Below are 21,071 nucleotides of genomic sequence, written 5' to 3' on the forward strand. Positions count from 1 at the left end.
GCCCGCGACTTCGTCCGCGTTTTGGTTATATCGCGCTTGGCACAATTTTTCAAAACATGAACCCCCTTTAGTGTCCCGTGATCGGTTAAAATGAAGCCTATGCCCTAGCCCCGGGTGTCAAGCTACCTACCTTCCAAATTTCTTAAGATTGGTTCAGTGGTTTAGGCGTGGAAACGCAACAGACAGACAGACAGACATACAGACAGACAGACAGACAGACACAGAAAGACAGACTTTTGCATTTATAATATTGGTCGGAATAGTTGGGATAGAAATGTATTCTAAAAACAGATATGGTTTTAGTAAATTTCTTTACTTAATTACAATTTAAAAAATGAACTCGTAAGAAACAATACAAACTTCTAACAATTTTGAACTTTTCTCACTTTGGCCTATACGCGTAATTGTAAACAACAATGTATCACAACAAAAATACTGTCACAAACAATAACATTCGTAGTGAAATATAAACTATATTATAATGTTTTGAAATATAACTATAACATAATATTTTGAGGCTGCATAACCTGACAAAGCGCCACTTTTGACGGCCCTAACTGCTTCTAATAGTTTTTCTTTCGGGTAAGAACTTCTATCGGTCTTTTTTTCGTAAGCTCGAGGCATTTTGCTTTTTCTGTAACAAATAAACAGTTAAACAAATCATGGCTATTTACGGAACGTGTTATACCGGCTGACTTTTTAAGTCCTGGCCAAAATTTGTAGGATAAACCTTAACCTTTTGTATGGGACCAACTTTCGTACTCGAAAAAAAATATCTACTAAGTATTTCATACATTTTGGTCACAGCTGATCGATACTTTTGTATGGAACAGCTGACTTTTTATTTAGAAAAAGTTGTTCATATTCATAGGTAGGTTTATCCTACAAATCTTGGCCAGTACTTAAAAGTCAGCCGGTATTTTAGCGGTATTTTAAAAATGTTTGTTACCCCCTGAAACCGGGAAAGAGGAACATATGTTTCTCTTAACCTAGTACAGCCGTTCCTCTTTCCCAGCTTGCCATTTTGAAGGTTATGTTTTTATTGACATCGAAAAAGCACTAAAAACACACACTACAAACAATACAATACGTAGAAAATAAAGATTAAACGTAATAATTACACTTACCATAGCAATCAACCGCAAAACTGATGTTTTTAATATTTTAATAACACAAACAAGGAACGCCGCTAGGTCTTGGTTTTTTTAGTTTGACAACTGATTTTTTTTTCTCTCTTTTACTCGCTTATCTGCCGTGTTGTAGCGCAATCTATCCAAGAATATATGAACTACGCCTAATACTGTTATATCAACGTAGTGACCATAGAGCTCGCCGTTATAGTTTTCTTTTTACTAGTTACAGTTTCTCTTCCCCCCGCGTCCCTCTTACCCCACCTGACCTTAAATTAAAATAGGTTCATCCGTTTAGGCGCTACGATGCCACAGACAGATACACAGACACACAGATACACACGTCAAACTTATAACACCCCTCTTTTGGGTCGGGGGTTAAAAATAAAGTCGATTGAACGCGATATATCATTTTGAGCGGAAAACACCGAAGTGAATTTCGGTGCGAGTAGGTAACTCTGTTTATGATTTTCCGCTAGAGATTTCTCTCTGACTTTATTAAATTCACATAGAAACAATGGGGGTCAGGTGGGTAGGTAAAAAATAAAACGTTCTAGTTGATAAAATTGCCATTTATTATGATTTCGAATAATGAAAAAATGTGAAACAAATCTGATTACTTAGTCCTGCCTTACTAGAACAAAATAAATAGAGTTCATCTTTACTTTACCTGACAGAACCTTGTATTTTACAATAGATACTTATTGCGTATGAAATACGTATTTTAATCGGCTTATGAATATCATTATAAACCTATACAACCCAATACAATTAATTATACAAAATATTTTCTAATAGTGTACTTAATCTGTAAAGTAGAAATATATACCATTTTTGTTCATTTACAATAAGGGGGTAAATCGAAACTTAAAAACTAAAGATCACTCTTTTCAATCAGTATTACTTTTGATAACATTCGAAAGGCCGCTTTAGGAATGTGATGTTTAGCGTAAGTACTCTAATTTAATGAGTAGTATAATTATTTGCTATAGGTACTCCTTGGGCTATATTAGGGCCATAGCAAACACGATGCTTCAGCATCAGCGATCGGCGATATACCTAGTTGCTTTTCGGAAATTTGATGTCGCGATTAAACGCTCTATTATGCAAACAAACAGTCTCCATTCGCAGATAGTCGATTTTATAAATTATTTCAATGCAGCGATCGAACGCAGAACGTCACTAAAACGCGATGCAATATCGAAACAATCGCTAAAACGTGCGATTTCAATACAGCGATCATTTATTAGTATTATTTAGTATTGTGGCTGCTATAGCCCTTAGATACAATGTGATTGACAAGATCATTCCAAAATATACCGTCTGCCGCAAATCAAAACCTAGTGAGTGACAAACTTCTCACATATAATTTTTATATAACATATAAACATATAAATATTCTTTCTAAATCATATCCTCTTGGCTGGGACAAAAATCAGTCAGTTTTAAGATGCTCTTAAGTATTATAGTCTCTTTAGGAGTTTAAGTATTCAAAGATAAATTCATCTAAGAGCTAGTTACTATGCAACAAACGATAGGTAATCAAAGCTACGGGATTTTCTAAAATTAAAATAATATGTATCTACCTATGTGGTAACGGACGGTATGGGGGTGCGTCAAAAGGGTAGCTGACAGAAACTTTGATGCCATAAGTGCTACTTTGGTTTTAAGTGTACAAATCTTTAATATGCATTGAAAGGTCTTAAAGTAGTGTTATTATCATTTTCCGTGAAATTTTACTAAAAATACAGCACAAGAGATGTTTAGCTTCGACAAGATGCCTCAATGAAATTATATTTATACGATAAGTACTTAGTTATTCTAGAATCTAGGTGATGCACTACTGTCCGCGTGGATTTTTAAATCCTGTCGGAACTCTTTGATTTTCCGGGATAAAATTTCCATATGCTCCAAGATGCAAGCTTTCTCTGTACTAAATGTTTTGCCTTTGTTTCTTATGTTTTTGTCTTTAAATTTATATATCACTAGGTTTTGTTTTGAGGCAGCACTTGGGAACCAATAATACGGTAGGCTGTAAAGATAAAATAACAATATAATCACATTCATTTTTTTGAAGAATGAATAAAGCTACAGATCCAGTAAACAGTGCGTTGGGCGTGTTAGAACGTACTCTGGCGCTACAATCGAGGCGTGCCTCGAATGTTAGGGTGAAATTTATAGAGCGCACTCTGACTTTGCTTAGACTTAAGACAGAGTTAAAACGAGACAGATGTATATCTCTCACATAAATCTGTCTCGTTTTAACTCAATCTTAAGTCTGAGCAAGGCATAGTGCGCTCTATAAATCTATCCTTAGAGCGGTGTGCACCAAAGCGACAGTAGCGCGCACAAAGCCAAATAAAATGGATGATTCCGAATTCCGATCGCCTTCTATCGCGACACGATACACCAAAAGAGCAATGTGGTTGCGCGTTTAAACATAATAAAAATTACAAGGAAATGCGTATCTACTGCTACGTTAAACTTAAAGAAGTAGAATGGTTAAACATAAACATTCCAATTGTATTTGTGATGATAGTCAATGATGATAGAAAATAATTCAACTTTGAATGAAATAAAAAAATTACCACTTATCCTTTATAAAAAAAAAATATAAATTACTATTATGACCATAAATTGTGATGATGAATTTCTGACTTAATACTTAACCAAAACATTAAAAATCTAAAAGACAAGTTGGCAGACGATTTTATCATACGCATGATCATTGAACGTAAGACACGTTTAAAATAGTCAATAATAATTAATTATTATTAGTCAAATAGCGCTAAATTATTTACTTTGTTTTGTTGCACCATAAAATGTAACCTATGAAATTACTGTTGTGAAGTGTCGCAAATCGCAAAGTAATTCGTGACCATCGACTAATGCGCTACGAGCGCCATGAAAGACTAATGTGTGCACATCTTTCTAAAGGTGGACTTTCGAGTTGAACATCCGTGGCGCCAGCGTGGCCGCGACAGAGCGGCAGATTAACGCACAATGCAACGTAGGGAAAATATAGGGAACGTCATTTGAGCGCAGCGACACTGACAGTCAGGCGTAGGATTACCAGATGCCCCGTATTTTACGGGTTACCCCGTATTTCAGAGAATGATTACACAGAAACAAGTAATTGGAAAATAAAATACGGGGTAAATAAAGCTCCCGTATTTTATACAAATTCAGCCGCAGCGGGCCGGCGAAAACAATGTACAGTGTACCCATTTTTTAATAAATGCTTGAATTATAAATCTGCCGCACTGTTATGTCGATACTGTGTATCAGATGCTTGACTCGAAAGTCAACCTTAATTACCTTTTGGGTACGGAACCCTTAAAACGTATAAGGCACAACGTACCTATATACGAGTAGAGCCGAGGCGCGGCATTTTGCTCGATCATAACTCAAACTAAGTTTTATGTAATAAGAAATAAAAGTAAGCTGCGCCGCGTGTCATTTGATTATTTTCTGTTTTTTTCAACCATATATCAACTTACATAAAGCTAGGTTTGTTTTCAAAAAGACTCTGCTCTACTTCACTATAAAGGTAGCATTGCGAGCACAACACACCACAACGTAGTTATGTGTTTGGATTGTATGGATCTAAACTTCACAAAGGATGTATTTATTTCAGCTATGTTATATTTATGTCGGACGAAATAAATGAAAAATCCAGTGCACAGCTGTGTTGTTTTATTTAGATAGTGGCATTCGAACGTACCAAATCTAGAGCTAAATTACTTTAGTGCTACATGCTATTTTCTGTGGTTACCTATATCATATACTATTGATTTTCGCTCTGCCAGTTTATTTATTATTCACAAAATTAAAGAAATAAAAGCGATTTATTAATCAACAAAAAATTGAAAAAAAAAGCCAAGATTTTGTTCCACCTCGGCATTGCACATTATGACAATTTATCTAATTTATGTACATAAAAATATTTAATTATGGTATTTTTTTAACAATATCTGTTACTTAACATTTTCAAAATACGTATTTTACAAAGGCCTTTACCGATAGCCACGAGACTCACGACCTTTGAACTCGTTGACATAATATCTTTCGCAATTTTTTAACTATTCCCCATTTCTACTTACAGCAGAGTTCATAATATATTTATTTCATATTCCCATTAAATGCATTAAAGTATGATTTCAAGAAGGGCTTTACGTAATAATTATTGTATAATTTTAAAAATGTATCTAGATCAATTTTTTAAAGTAAATAATGACATTCTTTATTTGATAAGAAACCCCAGTTTCCGGAATGCATATACTCGTAAATATATTAACAATTCCGCTGTCCCACACCCCTTTTTATAATACGCTAAAATAAAAGTAAAGGAAAAAAATCACAAACATACAGCCGACGGCACTACTACACAGGGTAAACGGTTTTGCGTCCCATTATGCGAAAATGGCACCCGCACCTATGGTTTGACGCAACTATCGAACATACACTCCATAGACGTACATACCTTGACGTGACATCGTTAAATAAAACTGATACCAAGTAACAGCCATTCGATTCAAGAAATTCGACGTTTGAATTTAAAAAAAAAACTTATAATATGTGATGTACATCCGTTATAATTCTAAACTATAGTAGTTATTACGTCCATTTCGAATAGAAAATATTAAATGCTAAGGCTAGGTTCAGATAGTCGCGCGGTTTGCATGTTTTACCAATCGTGCACTTTGCAAGTAGACACTTGAAATAGTCATGTAAAAATGGGTAGTAGTACAATTTATTAAATATTTTCATCAAGGTTTACATTCAATATTTAAATTTGTATACAATTTTATGCTGCTTAGTAATAAAATACGAATTTATTTTCTCACGGGTGATTGTCAAATAAAACAAAATGGATACAATATGACACTAGGCGTGACGTCACCGCCATTACGTACAGGCGTGCGAGGGAGATAGCGAAATGTTCCCACTATTAAAGATATAATTTACTGCCTTTATTTTACTAACTATTTTGATGTTGTTTTCACAGAGAAGCTAGTTTTGATTGTATTTCCTGTTGAAGGAAATCGAACATAATATTAGGCCCTACTGCCTTACATAGTTCAAATGTTTATTTAGTAGCATTTAAGGCCGATTCACACCAAGCACGTAGTCGTGACACGTGCGTAATGACGCGCGTAAACCCCCAACACACCAGGTTACGCATACATCTACGCGTTACGCAAGCGGTGTGCCATGTTTCATACAGTTCCATACATTACAACGCAATGGTACGCGCTACGTCTACGCTTACGCAACGCTTTTACGGAGCCTGTGACCGAGCTTTTAATCGCGCATGCGAAGACCACATCCAGTAGAATCAAGACAACCAATATTTTTGCACATGTACTATTTTGCTATTTTTTTAATTGCAGTCAGTTTTGTGGACTAAATAAATAAAAAAAAGATTTGCCGGACGTAGTGGACGGTGATTTGATTGAATCGTGCGAACTGTACCACTGTTTTGAATTGTAGGCACAAGCGGCGCCATTTGCGAAGCGCGCGACCACGTGAACTTTTCTAAATTTAAAAGTTATAAAAAATATTTTTAAAAAATACATACATGCAGCACATATTTCACAAGTGTAAAAAAGAAATGTGAGTTAGTCCGTCAGCCAGCGCGCTAGTGCCGGTGTGGGGAACGTTAAATCATCTGGCGCGACATGGCGTGCCGCACGCGCCGCTCCCACGACTCCGCGTCGGCCCAGCCGTGCCGCACGTCGCGGAACAGCTGCCACAACAAAACATCATATCATATAAACATATAATAAAATAATAATTACATATACAATATTAAAAAATAATAAAATACTAATATTATAAATGCGAAAGTGTGTCCGTCTGTCTGTCTGGACCTACGCGGATTTCCGCTAGATTTATCCAGGCTATACATAAATATAGTCCATACAAAATGAGAACTCACTAACAATTATTTTAACTGTCATGTTAAATAAGGACTAAAATCGTACATTTCACATGACATTTAACACAAAGTTAAAATAGCGAAATCTCATTTGGTACGCATTTACATAAATCGAGCGGGGGGGAAAGGGCGCAAGTTTATTTAGGTATCGAGTCTGAGCCGATTCGACTCCCTCCGAAAATATTGTCAAAACGCTCTACTATAGTAAAAACTCCGCTGATTCTAGAAAAGTCACCATGAGTAGCTTAAGCCACCAGGAGCTTATTGTCATCTTTTTGTATCTCATCGTGTTCCAGATTTCCTAACAAAACTTAAAGTATTTATTAGGTATGTCGTCACATGCGTCACTTACCAGCACGCCATCACTTCTGCGACAGATGTGATCTGTCGACTGCCCTTCAGCTTCCTTATCCTCTAGGGCCTAGTCTAGGCTATGTTAAACTCTCGACGAGAACTAGATTTACAAGTCATACGCTCACTTGCGACAGACAGCCACACCGCGTCCGCCAGTAGCTTGTGGCGGTCGCCACAATTGTAAACCTCAATACGAACCTAAGCCAGTCGCCACTCACGACGCTCGTACTAGATGGCAGCACGAGTACCTTACAGCTGAAGCTCGAGTAGAACACACAAATCTGAATCGCACTAACAGAGCGTTTAGGAATCTGCACTATATATAGCTTGCTGCACTCGGCGTGCATCAGATACTGCAACATTTGCTCACCTGCGACAGCCACACCTCGTCCGCTAGCAGCTCGTTGAGGATGACGGTGGTGTCCTTGCTGGGGTTCTGCATGCGCTTCTCGGCGACGCGCTTGCTGCACTCGGCGTACATCAGGTACTTCTGGTGCGAGATGCGCGAGTACAGCTGCACGCGTCCGCAGCACGCCGTGCACACGAGAAACTCCTGGAACGGTAGAAGGTCATATGACTACGAGTTGGTAGCTGCGATTGCTGCTAACGACGCGGTTTTGAGACTTACTATCCCGCGGTAAAAGCTGCCTATTATTGGAATTTAGAAAGTCCGAATTTGTTGTTTTCGTTTCCTGCGTGTCTCGGGGGCACGTTAAGCCATCGGTTCCAGTTAGTATGACTAAAATCCGCCGACAATAATCGATAAATCTAAATAGGTCTTGACGATTCAAAAGTACTTGTAAAAGTCTAAATAATAAGTCTAAGAATAAAAATATTTTGAATTTGAATTTAAAGAATCGTAATCCCGTATAATAGAATGTAGGATCTGGGAGCCCACCGCATTACTATCCCAAGAAAACTTGAATACCTATGTGATAAAGGGAAAGTAATGGCCCTCAACCATGAGGACCACGAGGCAGAGAGAGATTACCTTCTCATAGGCCAGCCTCGCGTCGGGCTGCACGGGCTCGAGCGTGGCGGGGTTGTAGGGCTGGCCGTACAGCAGTAGGCGCGCCACGGCCGGGCGCGCGCACGCGCGGCACGCGCCCGCGCCCGCCGCTACGCTGAGGCCGGGCCACGTGGCCACGGCCGCATCCAGCGCGCGCGCGCCGCCGCCGCCGCCACCCGCGCCCGCCGACACGCGCGACCGCATCGTCTCCGTCACCTCGTCCACCGTCTTCACGTTCGACAGGAAATATTCGTCTGTGAACATAAACACAGCCCCTGTATGTGACTTACCACCATTTTACATTAAGTTCTGAAACATATATGTTATCTACGTGTATAAGTTAATAAGAACATTATTATTAATTTTTGTTTACATCGAAAACAGGCTGTGAGGGTAGTTGTATAATATACAATATTATTATGTTACCGCCCAACCCCGATTTAAAGCCAAACTAGTTCGTCCTAGGTCAAACCAGTTTATCCTACGTGTGCAGGCTATACCATCTTAACCAAGGACAATCTAGTTTCGTCTTAATACATTACGCTTTTAGTTTGATCTAATCTGAACTGATAGAGCCATTGCAAGTGTCAAAAAATCTTGGATTACCAGTTTTGACAATCTCTAGCTACTGCCGCAGCACGCTCGCGCGCTCGTGCGTTGTAGTACGATGCCGTGTAGAAATCAAAGGAGTATGGGTTTAATGAAAACTGCCATACCCCTTCCAGGTTAGCCCGCTTCCATCTTAAGACTGCATCATCACTTACCACCAGGTGAGATTGCAGTGAATATCTGTAGTAGTGTCTTTAGTTTATAAAAAAACCTACCTTGCTCTTGAAATATTTCCGTCAAGAAATTAGGGTCCAGTGCGTGTGATATTAATGTCTGAATATAAACTTCGAAATTTTCTTGATACATTTGAGTTTCTAACATCCTCTTTTCTATAAAGTTGACGTCGTCCAGTGGAAGTTCACTTCTTACTAATTCAACTATTGTTTCTAAGTGAGATTGTGACCGCACTTTTACAGGAACTTGCGTGTACAGCTTTTTATTCTCAGGGTTCCATGCAGCGTACTGAAAAATTTGTATCATTTTTGGATAAAAAGTTTTGAATGGTGCTTATTGTAACTAAATTGGTGGATATTTTCTTTATTACACTTAATAATAAACAAATGAGTACCTACTTAATCTTATATATAAAAATGAATGTGTGTCTGTCTGTCATCATATGTCGTTACATATATAAGTTTATTAATTGTACGTTTACACGTGCAATTGATAGTGAAATTAATGTCGTGAAAGCAATTTCGTGCCACTAATTTCGTAATATAAATTCCGCTTTATATTTTCTCAAAATTGCCGAAGGGCCTCCTTATTAAGATTTTTGTTGATGATATTTTTAACTAAAAAAATCGTACGTACAAGATAAGAGCGATAATGGCGCATACGTAAATTCATCCGTCCACTCGCCCTGCAAAGCATGTGTGTGCGCGGCGGACTGTAGGAAGACCTACGGTAACCTATGCGGGAGGCTGAGTATGACGTGATGACAGCCAACCAATCACAGACATGTGCCCTTCGCGCTCTTGTCAATCAGACCCAATTTCAGACAAAGAATCAAAGGTGGACTCGACATCAAAATAATAATACCTTGCTAGAGCAAGCTAAGTGTATGGAAAAGCTCTGAAGAGTGATAAAGACAAAAACACATTTTTTTCTTGGTCATAGTTTGTTTTTGTTGGGCACAGTTGTCATCTGTGCCCAACAAGCCTCTATGATAGTAATTTATTGCGAATATTAGGAGTTTTGATTTAGTTTTCTGTTTTTGTTGTTGATGTGTCGAAAGCCATTTATGGTGCATTGCTTTGTGATCGGCTGTAACAGACGTAGCAAACGCAAATTAAGAAACCTAACCTTCCATTCGTAAGTATGATTTGTTTTGTTGTCCCTTTCGGGTATACGCGTCTGACAAATGCATTGATTCTTTATCTGAGGACCCAATAAAGGAGTTCTACGCATTCGAATCATGTTTCTAAATGTCAGTCAAGGTTTATATTATCTTGATCAAATACTAACCGTGGATATATTTCTATATAATACTTTTCCATTTTCCTCGAAAGGCTCGTACTTTTGCAATAGCGCTTTGCCGTCGACTCTCCATATCGCCGGCCACATCTCGTTTAAGTCGGTTTTTATCGCTACGAACTCCCCCGACTGCAAAAACGAAGGTTTATTTACGTGAAATCGTAAAAACTGGCAGTGACGTATATTATAGCTATATAATATTAAACCTATTTGCATTAATTGATTGTACTGGTTTATCAAGTCAATAACTAGATGGATAACAAGAGACGGTGTATAATGGAGAACAGTGGTATCCGTTTTCTGCCTATTTATTCACTTTGTTTCCTTCAAAGATATTTTTAAGAAGAACGAGACTGTGTTAATTTTATAACAAGTTATTCATTTTAAAGATGGCTTCATTTATCCTCATTATAAAACTATAACTGGAACTGGACTAAATTGTATATTTTGAAAATTTTATCTGAGGAAACATTATAAAAAAAGGAAAATCGGAACCCTTATAGGATCACTTTGTTGCCTGTCTGTCCGTCCGTTCGTTGTGTCTGTCAAGAAAACCTATAGGGTACTTCCCGTTGACTTAAGAATCATGAAATTCGGCAGGTAGGTAGGTTTTATAGCACAAGTACAGGAATAAATCCGAAAACCGTGAATTTATGGTCACATCATTAAAAAAAATTCAAATGTGTTTTAATTTTCTAAGTAAGCTAACTTATACCAAGTGGGGTATCATATGAAAGGGCTTTACCTGCATATTGTAAAACAGATTTTTATTTATTTTTATGCATAATAGTTTTTGATGTATCGTGCAAAATATCGGAAAAATTACCCGAGTACGGAACCCTCGGTGCGCGAGCCTGACTCGCACTTGACCGGTTTTTTTAATGCAATATTCGGCTGAAGGCCACTCCAGTAAACTCAGGTTGAAATCTATCAGAGCACACTTTGACTTTACTTAGACTTAAGTTTCGGTTAAAACGAGACAGATTAATGTCAGCGGTATAACGCTGTCTCGTTTTAACAGTGTCTTGAGTGTTAGCAAAGTCAATGTGCGCTCTATAGATCTCAGCCTCACAGACCTCGCTTCACTTGGTCAATGTGGCCAATGGTATGTAGGTATATGGAATAGACAAATACCTGATACGGCATTTCTTCAACTGACATATTACTGTCAATTTGGCCAGTTCTCGAAACATGCTGATGTGTTTTTATATGGTGCAACTTCCTGTTGGAGTTGGCTTCGTTTTCTGTCGAGCCGTATACGCCGTAGCCCAGGCCTGCTGTGTGTGCAGAAGCTAAAAGGATAAAAGCAGTTTAAAAAATCAATTACAATAAATTAACATAATATAATATAATGATATATATGTATTTAACGTTACCTTATTTGCACGGAAAAATGGAACACCAAGTTTTTTGTTATTTCTGAATCTCGTTCACAATTAAACCATTTGTGAATGTAATTTAAATAAGGTAGGATTGGTAGGGACAAGGAAAGCCAAATGGTGAAGAATTCACCTTTTGCGATAACATGTACACATTTTTGACATGATACAGTCATGAGTGGTGATATGTCTGTTTTACAGTAATTCATAATATACAAACAATTGATCTATTTATAGAAATGAACATGTTATCCCTATTTGGCGAAGTGAGGGGTGCTACCAGGAATAATTACAAACTAAAATTATTTAACACATGTATCAGTAATATACTCGCGTTTATTTTATGTCTCCTCCTATTATACAAAAATATTTACATAAAATATTGAGAATTGTGCATAAACAAATAACAATTAAATAGAAATACAAAAACTTATGTTCGGGGCATGGCCTTCTAATACATTACTCACACTAACTTATAGCTGTCAATGTATTATTATGCAATTCATTTCTCCTTATAATATAAATCACTTTCGGCTAACAGCGAAGTATATGAATACACTATCCATAAGTACCAACTAAATTCAAATACTGTAAAATACAATACATTATTTAGTATATACATCAGACAACCACTGGTATCGATCCCATAAAAAAAAATATACCACAATTTTGGAATTATTAATGGTAGCACCCCTTCGAAAGCGAGTATGACAAGAGTCACAAATTCTACAATTTACAATTAAATGGCACTAATAATGTGTCATCAACAATTACATCAATGAAATCTTGTTACAGGCTAACCCTAAAATAACCACCTCCATTAAGATAGGTACATCACATTTTCTTCGTAGAAGTTATTTACAGTAAATAATAATAGATTTCATCTAATAAAAATTTACATAATTATCACAGTTAAAATGTAACAAGTTTTCACCGCATGCTGCCTCGCGGGCAGTTAGCTTGCTCCTGTCATACAAGCTTCAGGGCTAGCTCTTCACCATCGCGCTCTACTTCGCAAGTGGAAATCTAGCAAGTTGAACGCACCTTCCTCGGGCTGGTGCTGGTAATAGTACTGCTGCTGCGGCGCGGCCGGCAGCGGCGCGGGCGGCGGCGGCGCGCGCGGCTTCTTGGCGGGCGGCGCGGGCGCGGCCGCCGGCTTGCTGGGCGCCGGCGCCCGCGCCTTCTTACCTTTGTCGCTCAGCGGCGTGCTGGGCACGTTGAGCACGGGCTTGTGCAGCCGCCGCGCCTCCTCGTCCGCGTCGTACGCGGCCTCCTCCGACCCGTCGTACTTTCTCTTGCGGTCTTTGTTGAGGTTGTAGTAGCGCGGGTCCTCCAGCTCCGCGCCCTTCGCCTGCGCGGCCAGGAGGTGCGCCGGCGCGTGCGGCCCGGCGCCCAGCAGGCCCGGCGCGCCCATGGCGGGCGCCGCGCCCATGGCGGGGCTGCTCAGCGCCATGCCTCCGGGCGCCATCGCGCCGTTGGCGCTGCCGGCCTCGCAAGGACTCTTGTGGTCGTTGCCGTACGCCTTGTTGTTGGGGGTACTGTTCGTATTGGTCCTCGACCAGGTCGACTTTCTGGCACCCCTGCCGGCCGGCGGCGGGGAAGTATCGCGCTCCCCTTGTAAGAACTTCAAATAAGAGGCCATGAAACCCGATCCGGGGCCCGTGACCGGGACGTTGAACTTTTTATCCATTACTTTTGTATCTTGCGAAGTACTGTTAATGTTCGGCTGCTGAGAAGAGGGTGCTACCGTCGATGCAGTATTAGCTCGTTGTTCTGCAAGGAAACCAAGTTCTTCTTCTATATTGGGCACTACCACCTTAGGCTGTTCCTCTTCACGAGTTTCTGGTGTGGAAAAAGATGACGAGGAAGCCGAAGGTGGAGTATCGCTGAATGAAGATAACGGTGTTAACTCCACAGAAGATTGGAAGTCTGGATGAGGGCCGAGATGAAATGGAGGGAAGTAGGTGAGGGCGTGACCGTGCTGCATCGCAAGAGCTTGATGTTGATTGGCAAAACTTGTCGCATGTAGGGGTGCTTGAGAGCCAAAGGCAGATGTGCCTGAAAACATTTTGGGGGGAGGAGGAGGAAGATTCCAACGTTCAAAGTCAAAGTATCCATTTTGTTGCTGATTACTAGTGGAACTGTGAGCAGGGGGTGGAATTCTACTGGCCAAATAATCTGCCATCACTGCAGCATTGGAAAGTTCATTAATGTTTGTGTGAGATGGTTTCTCAGTACTTTTTCGCCGGGCTACCGTTTTGGTCGGCGCCGGTGTGGGCGGTGCGGGAGTAGGGTTTTTAGATTGCTTGACTTCCTGTAATTGGCAACTCTGTTGCAAGGTCTGCAAGTTCTTGACAATACTCATTGGGTCCCCACGACAACTAGATAAATCTTGTAAAGCGACATTAGTGCCATCAACATAGTGCTGTTTATCAGGCAAATTTCTGTCATTTGAGGTCTGAGATGTGGTTTTCTCACTGTGAGTATTTTCAGTTATACCATTATTATAATTAGTGGAGCTGTTACTATTACCATTACTACTAAATTTTCTTGCTGACTGTCTCTCAGTCTCCCAACAACTTTGGTTGGGGTGGCTTTGATTACGTTCATACCTATTTTCATTAAATGACTTGCTTTGTTCAATGCCTAAGGCCCGGGTAATAACAGAAGGGTAGGCCACTTGACTGTTCTGTGAGGGTGGTCTAGAAACAGAAGCGTCTAATGGTGACCTTGGTGCAGCATTATTCACTTTGCTATAGTGATCTCCATGTTGCTGTGGAGAGTTGGTGGAGTTCATAGGACTATGATACATGGGATATGCAGGACTAGAGCCGTGTCCTATTGGAGAAGTCTGGGGGGCAGTTTGCAAAGGGCTTTGTCTTCGTGCTACGGCAACACTACAATCTGGGCCATTTTGAGAGCTACTACTAGAATAGCCAGTATCTGTACTGGAGCTGCTTTTTGCACGAACATGATATTCAGACTCTACATTGTTACCACTCTGGTAATGCCTAAAACTTGAACTCTGTGAACCTGCATATTGAGAGTTGCCTATTCTGTTTGGTTTGGAAGAGCCACCACTTCCACTATAGTTCAACCTACCGGGGGCATCCATTATAGAGTAACTTATGGGGGATGACTGTGGTTGGGGCTTATCAATGGAATCACAACTTTTTCTTGGTTCACTACCTAACTCTGGGTAAATTTTACTTTGAGCCTTAGTCTGTATTTGTGGTGCTTTAGATGTGGGAGAAACGAATCCACTACTATTGCTGGGAGTTGGTTTTTCAATGCTAGCAGTTTTAGGTGACTGGGAGTTGTAGATGGAAGCGGAAGGTCTGGTGGAGGTGGTAGAGGCGCGGTAGTCTTTGCTGGGAGGGGTGGGGGAGGAAGTCACTGATGGAGTTGACACAATGCAAGATTGTTGGGAGTGAGCAGGGTTGCTTGCAGAACTTGAATATGACTTACTTCCAGCATAATCCTGCTGTGATGAAAGTTGACCACTCTTTGCACTACTCGTGCTGTATGAATTATCAGCCTGGTTACCGAAAGATGAAGGAGGTTGAAAAAATGATGAGGATGATGTAGAAGAAGTTGGCTGTTTGGACGCTGTCGCCGGCGATCCGGACCTATTGCTTTGTTTACTGGCACTGGAAATTTGTGAATTGAGGTGGTTATTGAGAGTTTGTGCAGCAGCAAAGTGAGCATTAAAGTTTTCATATGTTGCTGATGCTTTTGTTGTAGCTGGACTCGGAGATGAGGGCACAACACTTTCATGAGGTAGAATTCCAAATGGACTAGGGAGCTGGTTGTTTCCTTGCCAATTTAAGCCAGCTGTGCTACCCGGGGTTGACGATTGATCGAAAAATGAAGTTCCTTGAGTGGCTAGTGCCTGGTGTGGATAGTTTTCTCTTAGTGAAGAAATTTCAGTTTCCACTGAGGACTGTTTTGATGCAACTGCAGCTTGAGCCTGTGCTATCACTTGGCGATGTTGTGCCTGAAGAGACGAACTGTAATGTGCAGGTTTTGGATTCGCATGATGGAACAGAGGTGAGAACACTGCATCATACCCCACAGGTGGGGTGGAAAGAAATCCACCAGGATTAAACGGAGAAGCAGTTGATGAGCCAAGTTGGCCTGCTAGTGATGCTGTGGTGTGCGCCGCCTGTAGGAGCAGCTGGCTGGTGGTCGACGGCACAGCCTGACCGCCCAATCCAGTACCACCACTGGCCAGATGGTGATGGAAGTCCCCACTCGCAGCACCAGCTTGTACCCCTGCCAGTCGATTGTACGAAGCATATGCTGACCATGGTCCTACTGGATCCATTACCACCTCCGTGTTACTTGGTGTAGTGTCAATGTATGTAATTTATCAATAGTAGTCCACACTTTCATCCATAGTTTGTAATACACACAAATCATATATTTACTACCACTAAATTGGAGCACTTGTAGTCATACTGAATAACTTAATTACTCTCCGTCCAAATAACACCCCTGAAAAGAAAAAAAACAAGCATTTAAACATTAGCAGGCAAAAAAAATTGTCTTATAGGATAATTCCCAGTTAAAATACTAATTAATCAAGATTTTAAAATATGATTTCGAAGTACAAATTAGTATTACTTTCTTGATTCGGTTATAAACACATCGAAACAAAAATAATGCGCCGCTGGACAGGGAAGCGTCAATGTGTTCGAACAATGCAGCAACTTATTTTACTCGAATCTGTTTTAGAGAATGAACATTTGGTTAAAGAAACATACCATGGCATTAGTTTTGAATAACCATTTATCAATGTGGTTTCAGAGGACGCTCACACGACAGATAACATCATAAATATGGCCTCGACGACTCTTGGATCCCTTGCGACGGGTTTTGTCTATTGTGAAATTAAAAAGCACTTATACTTTGTTATGCATTACATATAACTGATCACTGAACAATGTACACTTCGCAACTAATTTTCTTTCCTTAGTTTTTACTACAATATTGTTTCAGAGAAGCGAATACTTTATTTACAAGTAGAAATACGACAACGTTTCGCCTTTCACATAGCCGCCATCTTACTTGTCGAATGTCGAAGTCGAACGCAGTCGAATGAACGACCGCACAAAACAAGCGACTTATGCGCCATCTACAGTTAACAAACGCATTTTCTTTTTTTCCACAGTATTTTTTTGGAAGTAGGTATCTAGACTAGATAGCCATAAACGGTCGTTCGATAGTAAAAAATATTATATTGAGCCACAAGTTTATTATTAGCTAAAATTTGTTTCTTATTACAAACTACTAAAATACAATTTTTAATGGAAGTGTCAAGAGTATTTTCGGTAGTCGACGTACTCGGGCTCACGGGTAACATTGTAAAAGTGTAAAACATTGTGAATCGATAAGAAACGATGGCTCAACGGAATTATTGGTATAAAAATTATTGATAGTAATAATATCTGAATGAAAGTAATACCATAAAAAGTATTAAGCTGGGAAGAAATCTGTACAGCGCAATTTGACTTTGCTTAGACTTAAGTTTCAGTTCAAACGTGACAGATTTATGCCAGCGGTGTAACGCTGTCTTATAGATCTCAGCCTTAGAGTTTAGGAATCTTAGAAGTACTCTATCTATAATATTTATAGAAAAACACAATGGTCAAATCAAAACCATTAATCAAGGTCACTGATTTAAATTCTGAGATATAGACGGATTTTTTAATAAACTAGTCTATGGTTCAATGCGCGCCACAGAAGAATTACCAAATTAATGGTTTAAGGTGGATGCGACGGGTCTGTCCGCGAAATTCAAATTTCATTTGGTTTTTCGCAATTTGTAAACTATTACGATAAAGTAGGCTTATGGCATTCTACGTCACCACTACGTTTCACTGCAGGGCCAATGCCATACTTTCCATACCGCTCGGCACCCGCTCTCGAGTAGGACACGTGCGCGCGTCTTCCTTTCAACACCCGCTCCCACCTGGGCCGCCGACATAAACTCTTTTGACTTCTCTGGCGCAGTGGTCTTATTAGTGGGAGGTCCCGAGTTCAATTTCCGATAAGGGTTTGGAATTTATAATTTCTAACTCTGTCTGGTCTAGTGGGAATGGAGGCTTCGGCTGTGGCTTGTGACCACCCTACCGACAAAGCCGTGCCGCCACGCGATTAAGCGTTCCGCTATGATTCCGTGTAGGTATGGGTTTAACAAAAACTGCCAAACCTCTTCCAGATTAGCCCGCTTCCATTGTAGACTGCATCATCACTTACCACCAGGTGAGATTGTAGTCGAAGGCTAATTTGTATCCGAATATGATAGAAAAAATCCACAATCTCAAATACCGCCCTAGTGCGTTAATATTACCGTACAGTTTTGTAGGCTAACTGCTGTGTAATATTTTTGTCGCATAATCTGTTAATACAAGAACTCAGTCAATGTACAAGTTTTAGTTAAAGGGTAGAGGGAATTTAAGTAAAAATTAAACAATTTGAACTCGTTTTTCACATTTATTACATTAATTAAAGGTACTTTCACATTAACAGCTATGTATATTCTTTGGTACAGAGATGCATACGTTCAAGGAAGACTTTCGAAACAAAACTTATAATTTTAAAAGCGCGCTGTACGTTTTAACATAATCAGCTATTTTCTATGTGTTAAGCGGAAAGGCTTTAAACTTCAAGAGATCTTCATTGTGAATAATTGTTTTCGTGTAGGCGGTTTGAGTCGCCTTGAGAAGTTGATTAAGTAGTTTCAAAGATTGTCACCGTGGAACCAAGTAGGTGCTGCAGAGTGACCAACATTATCAGTTACTATTTCTTTTACTATCGTTTAATCCTTCAGGCTGAATGCACATTGGCTACTGGCGCCCGAAACTGAAATCTGCTGAAAAGCCCACGCTCACGGTATTACAGCTTAGGCGAGAGTAACCACACGTCCAGACTTATGCTCAAGTGCTAAAACTTGCAGCTCCCGGTTGTAAATGTAATAAAATGCATAATGAGCAATAATACGTACCACCATAATACTAAAATAAGAGACTTCGAGTTCGGAGACCATAATATAGTCTCTAGGGTTGATATTTATAGAGCGTACTTTGACTTTGCTCAGACTTAAGTTTCAGTTAAAACGAGACGGTTTTATGTCACCAGTATAGCGCTGTCTCGTTTTAACAGTGTCTTAAGTCGCACTTTGACTTTGCTTAAGTCAAAGTGCGCTCTATAGATCTCAACTTAGGTAAGTACACTAATTCAATATAATTAAAAAAATGTAAGGGCGAGTAGAGACAGAAAATCAAGTTTTACAACAAATCAGTGATTAATTTAAAATTGTTTTGTATGAACAATTTAATTGTCGTCTAACTTTGGCACAAAAACTTAATGGGCAAAAAATATAATAGACGGCATCTATACAACGCACATGTTTACAACCGCGCAGGACGGTTTATCGTAAAACTATCGCTTATATTAGTTAATATAATAAATATGATTTTGGAACTGTGACTGAATACTACTATGCAGTTGAAAACATCATACTTACATATGTAGATATGACGCAGCGAAATGGCATAAAACGTGAGTTAGCTAACTCCCTTAGGGATATGGACGGGATTAACGCCCGGGAGATGTTACCTATTAAGATACCTAAAATGAGCCAGACATTTATTCAAATGTCGCGTGAGGCGGTCTACTTGGCTTCTGGAGCGAGCTTGGATGGCTGGAGTGAAGACTTAGGCGGGGAGGGGCAACGCACGCACAACAGACGGAAACGTTTAAATGCGGAAACCAGCCCAGAGAGAAGAGAGAAGAAAGAGGCGGGCTGAGAGAGCAATAACGTCGTGAGTCGTGTGTTGTAGACCTTGTAGTCACTAGTTGTGTTTGCCATTTTTGTCATATCCGAACAAGGTCATGCTGTTGCAGTTTTCAGGCTTGCTGCCTTGTTGAGCGAAGAGTAGCTACAGATAGCTTGACATTGTAATGAAGTCTTACATTTTTGTAAACATTGACCGTTTTCGTAAAAATTTTTGTCATGTACGGGACACGTGTACTGGTTATGTAAGCTCTACTCAACAGTCAACGTTAACGTCGAAATTTACAGACAGTGTAAAAACAAGCCTGTTTACCGCGAATTTCCTTATTGACAAAAAGTTAGACTTATGTTCTTGACACTATAGCCATAGCTATGTTGGAATCGTTTTGTGTGACCACACTGTAGCTAGAGCCTAGTATTGAAATCTCTCTGCATGTCATGATAATATACCCTATCCGAGAAATGAAGTTCATCATATAGCGCTCTCTCTAACTAATCCGATACAAAAACAGCACTAAATTAACTTCATTCCGCGGATAAGTTAGTATAGCGCTCTCTCTGTCACTTACCCATACAAATGAAAGAGCCAAACAGAGAGAGCGCTATATTTACTTCATTCCGCGGATAAGTTAGTATAGCGCTCTCTCTGTCACTTACCCATACAAATGATAGAGCCAAACAGAGAGAGCGCTATATTTACTTCATTCCGTGGATAAGTTAGTATAGCGCTCTCTCTGTCACTTACCCATACAAATGATAGAGCCAAACATAGAGAGCGCTATATTGACTTCACTCCACGGATAGGGTATACATAAGCCAGACGAGAGAGAAAAAAAAAGGGTATACATAGTAGGCACAAAAAATATTCAATCTTTCAAAATTGAATTTCCCAATTAACATGTTAGTAACCTACCTACTGAAGTAAGTAATGTGTTTCAACTTTTCTTAAGTCACAGTTCCATATTCTATAAATAAAAATAATACTGCCCTTATCATCTGAGGAGTCTGGTCATAATTTTTTTTTACCAAGGTGTTTACGGAGTGTCACAGTGATGTACGTATTAGTGGCGAGTCGATATCGATGAATTGTAAAAATATGTAATTTTTACTAGTAGGATTCCTACTAGTCAGAAATTATATCGGCACAGTTTCATCGATTTTATACATGCCTAATGTAAGTAAAAAAATCCATTGTACAGATACAACTATCAAGGATGAAATGAATGCGGCGACAATAATAATATTATGGTTACCCTCATTTCGTATGTAGCAAACAGTCGATATTTAGCAAGCCACAGTCCTACTTACAAGCACATTCCTACTTACGTTAAACGTTAATGACCAGACTCCTGAGATGACAACGGTAGTACAAGGG

General features: G+C 39.6%; 1 protein-coding gene across 2 annotated transcripts; it reads right to left on the reverse strand.

Annotated features, from left to right (window-relative positions):
- Positions 1 to 1,687: 1,687 nt before the first annotated feature.
- LOC123866297 (mucin-5AC-like) lies at positions 1,688 to 17,010 on the reverse strand. Of its 2 annotated transcripts, XM_045907752.1 has the most exons (9): positions 16,662 to 17,010; positions 15,364 to 16,392; positions 13,084 to 13,668; positions 11,651 to 11,808; positions 10,508 to 10,645; positions 9,259 to 9,505; positions 8,417 to 8,688; positions 7,796 to 7,978; positions 1,688 to 6,879 (listed from the first exon to the last, which is right to left on the reverse strand). In XM_045907752.1, the coding sequence occupies exons 2-9, from the start codon at positions 16,220 to 16,222 to the stop codon at positions 6,793 to 6,795; spliced, it is 2,529 nt and encodes an 842-aa protein (XP_045763708.1). In that variant the 5' UTR covers positions 16,223 to 16,392; positions 16,662 to 17,010; the 3' UTR covers positions 1,688 to 6,792. The 2 variants fall into 2 exon arrangements, with proteins under 2 accessions (XP_045763708.1, XP_045763707.1); XM_045907751.1 differs by having other exon boundaries at positions 13,084 to 16,392.
- Positions 17,011 to 21,071: the final 4,061 nt, after the last annotated feature.

This window comes from Maniola jurtina, chromosome 6, assembly GCF_905333055.1.
Source record: "Maniola jurtina chromosome 6, ilManJurt1.1, whole genome shotgun sequence".
NCBI classification, from domain to species: domain Eukaryota; kingdom Metazoa; phylum Arthropoda; class Insecta; order Lepidoptera; family Nymphalidae; genus Maniola; species Maniola jurtina.

Excerpts from the sequence above, each read along its gene's own strand:
- LOC123866297 (XM_045907751.1), bottom strand. The coding sequence starts at position 16,222 with ATGGATCCAGTAGGACCATGGTCAGCATATGCTTCGTACAATCGACTG. Across the intron at positions 10,646-11,650 it reads TTGAAGAAATGCCGTATCAG|TCGGGGGAGTTCGTAGCGAT; the intron begins GTATTTGTCTAT and ends TCGTTTTTGCAG. Across the intron at positions 7,979-8,416 it reads CGAGGCTGGCCTATGAGAAG|GAGTTTCTCGTGTGCACGGC; the intron begins GTAATCTCTCTC and ends CTACCGTTCCAG.